We start from the raw sequence: 6,000 nt of genomic DNA, 5'->3' as shown, positions 1-6,000 counted from the left end.
GATTATATAATTTTATGTAAATATCTAGTGATATTCTTTTTCTAATTTTCTGTTTTTCTGTTTACTTAGGTACTGATCTTTAAACCGTGAGTAGTTTATTTATGAGTCTTGTTCAAATACACCCCGTATTTAAAAAAATCATGACGATTTCCTTATTGTTCTTTGCGTTGGCCATTTGTAGGTTTTATTTATGTCCATGGCGTTGGCTGCTATGAAATACGACAATGGTCAGCAACTTCATTACATTCCTACCAAAACAAAAGTACGACAAAGTTTTGAAAATCGGGAAACGTCACCCTCGGTAAAGAAATGGAGTTCACTTCGCGAGATGACGAATTCGGTGAAAACATCGGCTTGGGATGTGCTCTGGAGATGTTTACCGAAGTCGAGGAGGTCCTCAATATAATAGATAACCTAAAAACAATTCACAACTCCACCGGGACAGTGTTGGAAGGGCAATACGAAAAGTTGTACACAATCCTCAAACAGTACTACGAACAGCCGCACCTCCTCGATCCTCATTTAGAAAAGATCCTTAACAAGTTTATTTCGATACTTCGCGATGAAAGTAGTCCCCCGAACCTTAAACATGCTACTTTTAATTACATGTATCAAATCATCAGAGTTAGGGGTTATAAGGTTGTTGTCAGACATCTGCCGCATGAGGTAAGAATATCATCCCTTTCTCGTTACAAATTCTCATGAAAACTAATGATTATAGATGTATTATTTGAAAAACATTGCACAAATTACTCTACTGCTACTAGATATTCGGTCGTATTTGATTTCTGTCGTGCGTCAGTCTTCCATGTTTCTCCTTATTCGTTACCAAGTTAATGTTATAAAGTACTCCAGGGTTTTCATTGGATGCTTAACAGTGTGTGATAAACTATTGAAGTATATTCTAAAAACGACTTGACATGTTTTCAGATTGCCGATCTGCAACCTGTGTTAATGTTTCTGGAAGCTCAAAATCCAGAAGACACGGAAACATGGCGGAGTAGATTTGTTCTTCTTTTGTGGTTGTCTATCATAGTCATGATGCCATTTCACATGTCCAGGCTGGATGGATTTTCAGTAGGAGAGAAAGGTATGTCAATCACATCTGTTAAGCAGGATTCAGACGGTTCACTTTTTGTTCATTTCTGTCTTTTATTTTGCCTCTTTCCCTCAAAATGAAATATCTAAACCCAATATTAAACCAAGTGCTGAATGAATTCATTAGTAAACCGATCTGTCGATGTTGGATTTTGGCATCTTTCACTCAAGCTCGGAATGAAAGAAAAATGAATTTCCGTCTCCCTTCCTGTAGCTGCTTAAACACATTTTTCCTTAAAATCCATGGTCGCACCCACCACCATCAATGTTTTCTTTGCTTGTTTTTAGTAAATTCTTCAATCATCATTGAACATTCATTTCCATATCATTCAAGTGCCGTTTGAATACGGAATGAAATAAAAATGAACACATTCACTGTTCAATCCGTCTGATCTGCCTTTACTCATCTTGTAAAGTAGATAATTACTTCCTGACACCACCCATGTTTAAAACACTATTTTTTACTACAGTATGGCATCATGTCTTATTTTTTGACAGTTGTATTGATTCCTTACAGCTCCATTAATTACGATAAGAATTACGCAGAGAAACAGTGTTGTTGTGATACCATTCATGACCCCCAGAGTTCACCATTCATCAGTTTTTCCTGCACAGATTTTCTAATTTTGAATAGAAATTAATATTTCTTATGTTCTATGTCATTTGAATGTTTGCTGTTATAAATTTATCATATTTTTTTGCAGATTCAAAAGGTGAAACTCGTAAAACAACAATGAGTAGAATATTTGAAATCTGCAAGACTTATTCCATGGTAACAGATTCGTGTTCAGAGGCAGGAGCATTCCTTGCCTCAAAGTTCTTGACACGGTAAGAGTTTTAACACTTGTTGCACTATATTCAAATGAATAGACAAGCCAAACAGGGAAAGGGGAACAAACCGACTTGCGTGGAGCAAGGGAGGAGTGGAGCGGCGTGACCGTCCCACTTTCGGTGATTTGTCAATAAACGATTCACACGTCTCTGACAGTATACAGGCAACTCGCAATGTAATATCACCATTCGGTCCTCGAAAATATAATCTGCTTACGAATTACTAGTCCTTTTTACAATGGCGCGCGTATCGCTGGCTGAGTAAAATAACTTCACTATACTTCCCAAATCAGGTAAGCAAAAGTTCAGGCTTGTTTGCAAAATTTAATATTTTATTGCTCTATTTAGTTGGACACTTTTACAAATGTGTTATAATTTACCTGCCGCACTCAATTTTAGCATCCGCTACGCCAGACGATTCGTTTAAAAAAAATCATTCAGATCCTGCGCAGGATCCTTAGTTTTGTGAACTTTACTTTTCTGCGCGGGATCTAATTATGTCAATGTGCGCTCTTCGGTGGTCATTGTACGACTAATGTATGTGATGAAAAATATGGTCACGTGGTTTGCCTCCAGCTCGTTGAAATGATACCCAGATTTAATGTTATGGCAAGTCTATCAATTTAGATGTCTATGATTTTACCAAATAACAGCTGTCATTTTAAGCATGTTTAATGTATTTATTTTAATTTATTTAAAGTGTCTGTTTTTTCTTATTTACATAATTTAATTGGTTTCATTTTGAAGGTCTGATGTAAAAGAATTATACCTTCGATCGTTCTTCGAGTGGTCGTGCCAGCAGAACAGTAATTTGCACGAAGAGGACAATGTGAAGTACGGAGTGCTAGCAACGGTGTCCGCCATCTTGAAGCACGGGAAGCGAGAAGATCTCCTTCCCTTTGCCGACTCCTTGCTGCAGTGGGTGACCAAGCAGAGCTACCGACAGAACAAAGCCATACTTACAAGAAAGTATGCCATCAAAATTATTCAGAGAATAGGTGAGTTACTATTTAATTATTGATGACACTATTAGCGATTCCTAAAAAAAATTTGAAACAAAAAAAGATACGGTGTAAAGATGCGTGAGTATAGAATATATCGGGAGCATCTCCTATTCAGATCTTATATTCCTTTTCTCTCCCATTTATCTCACATATTAGTTTTAACTCTTCAGGCCTCAGCCACAATCTGTCAGACGGTCGGATTATTTCCGCTTTGCAATAAAATCCAAATAAATGGATTATTCCTGAACACATTCGAAAACTAAAAACTGTTTTTGAAAGGTGATGAAATACGCTCTCATTTTTTATTATTACAACATAAAAAAAAAATTATGGCTCTTTTTACGGTTTTTGTAATTAAAATTACTGATAAGGAAAAAATATGCATAAAAACTTACTTATTTTATTAGACAAATGTATTACATTATTGTAACCTCACTTTTTTGTCGTTTCATAAAAAAATTATTAAAAAATATGTCTCATAAGTTTTTTCAAATTGCGGTCCAGTACATTTGGTTTCATAAAGTTGCACATTTTTTATTCTTCTGTGGTTAACTTCTGGGATTGAATATAAAGCTTGAAGTTTTCTCTTTCTAACACCATTCAAATCATATTTCTAACTACAACAGTAAAGGAGACACAAGGATTTCTGTGAGACCATATGAGTTGTTCCCAGCAAATTAGCCTGAAGGGTTAAGGCATAATAAAACTCCTTTCTCACACCAACTTTAGCATATGAAACCTTTTTGATTTAACCTCATGCATATGTGTATTTAAATATCTTTGTATTATAAAGGTTGTTTGTTTCTTACAAATAAATAAAAATTGTATAAAGTTTTAAATAAGTAAAGTAATTGACAATTATTTTCTTGTTATTTCCTAAATGCAACCAACTTCAACTCCCGCTCTTATCTTTCTTTACATCCTTTTTGTTCATGAAGTCCCCGCCAATTATTATGATTCTTGGCAAGACATTGTTCAGTCTTCTATCACCATCCTGACCCATCTACATGCTGTCTCATTAGAGGTAGTCACAAGGAGGAAATTCATAATTGGTTTTATTTTGGTTATGTAATGCTGATGTACAAACTGATTAAGGCGATGCACTACGTCGTGTAATATTTTAAATTGAGCCGCTATCAATAACAACCCTTACTTACGTAGATGGCGATAAGGTTTAAATTCCCGCTTAACACCTTGGGTTCTTGGCTTCCCGCTTGGGTTCGTAAGCAAAAGATTTTGAACTTTAAAGCAGTTTTCATAGGCCTATACATTAATTTTTTCTGGTCTTATAAAAAGACTTATATATAAAAAATACTCGATTATTTCAAATGTCAAGATGTATTCTACTCGCAGTATTTAATTAAAGCATCTGAAACATTTCTAGGCGACCAAATTTTCAAACCAAAAACACATGATTTTGCATTACTACGTATGGCATCGCCTTAAATGTAAACTGTCAATTTCCCTAAAATTAATAAATAATATGTAAATAAATACTTATCCTACAACTTTGTTTTAATTTTAACTAATATATATTTTTTAAATGTTTCTCAGGACTGACATATCTCAGGAGTCGAGTGGCTTCCTGGAGGTACACCAGGGGCTCCCGGACGCTGACCACTAACCTCCGAGCTGCCGGGGATATGGAAGAAGAAGTGAAGGCTGACAAACCTGATGATATGGAGTGCAGTGATGAGGAAGAGGATGATCAGGATATTCCAGAGCAGGTACATTTCTAAAGTCATTTTGTTTGTGCAAATTATGAAAAGTTACATTGTTGCGAGGTTTCTATAAAATGTGTTTATGATCTAATCACCATTAGAACCAAATAGATTTTTTGTTTAAATCCATCGTAGCACATCAAAAGGTCAAAATATAATTCAAATGGCAATTACCTTTTCTATAAGGCTTTTTTTCTGAGACAATAGATGCAATTTGGGAGGCAGGTTTCACCGTGGTGGGAGGGATGGAATTATTCGTCACTCATGTAACCATTGACCCCTAAATTCCTACCCCTCTCATACCTTTTTCCTTCCCAGAACTTCCTCTACTTAAAAAGATCCTCCACACAGCATCCCGAAAGATGGCAAAAGCCCCGAGGGTAATTATTTTTCCTGGCCTCCTGTGGAGTTAATCTAAAAAAAATTTGGTTTTGAATTTATGTGTTTGTAATTTTTTTTTAAATTTTGTAGCCAGAAAGCAATGGATATGTATATCAATTTTAAAAAAAACATAGAAGGATATAAGTACAATATCAAGCATATTTAAAATTAGTTCAAAGTATTGCCACTCAAGGTGAAAAATATCGCTAGTTTCTAAGTGTACGAATACAAAGGATGCGGGTTTCAGCTTTCAGATTATCGGTGCCCAGTGCCTGAGTTCGTCGACGGCAGTTGGCGCCGAGTTGTGTAGCCTGACAGTGGCTGTCAGTTTTAACAAAATTTCGAGCACGTCAGATGAGGATTTTTTTACTTTTGGAGAATCCTTTCTTGAAATTAAGAAAGGATGAGCGATGGGTGTTGTGTTTTCGATTTAATTAAAATCATTCCTTAAAATATTATTATGGAAACATGAACTGCTTACTGTGGTTTAAAGCCAAAGAATCCACATAAATTTCACCATTCATACCATATTTAACAAAAATGATTTTTAATTTTAATTATTAATATAAAGTCGTTTTTCAATATCTGTCTCACTAGGATATACCTGTGTCGAGACAGACGTTCTGGATACATAAATGAGTATTTACATGTTATTTGATACATGCATAACTATAACTAAAATATAAATTATAAAGTTGTATACATTTTCAACTGTGAAGACATAATAGAAAGTGAAGGTTATGGAAAAGTTAAGATAAAATAGTCAATGAAATAATAAATGGAAGTTAATATAAGCAGTACAACCTAAGATTGCATATATAACAATATTTCATTACATTAAATGACAGAGGTCAATCAGCATCTAGTTGGAGTACATACTTATAAAGGGGTTTTTATAAAATTTTAGATCTTATATCTGTCTTGGCTGATGATCCAAGACTTGGTGCTTGTTTTATATTTAAAAA

At 34.8% G+C, this 6,000-nt stretch overlaps 1 protein-coding gene across 1 annotated transcript in view; it reads left to right on the top strand.

Annotated features, from left to right (window-relative positions):
- The first annotated feature begins 233 nt into the window (after window positions 1-233).
- Tbcd (tubulin folding cofactor D) overlaps window positions 234-6,000 on the top strand; it is a 28,069-nt gene continuing 22,302 nt past the window's right edge. The window contains exons 1-5 of the mRNA XM_089632313.1: window positions 234-666; window positions 931-1,090; window positions 1,803-1,926; window positions 2,677-2,927; window positions 4,488-4,660. Of these exons, the coding sequence (XP_089488439.1) occupies window positions 310-666; window positions 931-1,090; window positions 1,803-1,926; window positions 2,677-2,927; window positions 4,488-4,660 (1,065 nt within the window). The 5' untranslated portion in view covers window positions 234-309. The remainder of the gene's footprint in view (window positions 667-930; window positions 1,091-1,802; window positions 1,927-2,676; window positions 2,928-4,487; window positions 4,661-6,000) is intronic.

This window comes from Hesperophylax consimilis, chromosome 6, assembly GCF_061612785.1.
Source record: "Hesperophylax consimilis isolate HC1 chromosome 6, BYU_Hcon_1.0, whole genome shotgun sequence".
NCBI lineage: Eukaryota > Metazoa > Arthropoda > Insecta > Trichoptera > Limnephilidae > Hesperophylax > Hesperophylax consimilis.
The sequence above is the reverse complement of the archived record's forward strand: the minus strand, read 5'-3'. Positions and strand labels throughout refer to the sequence as shown.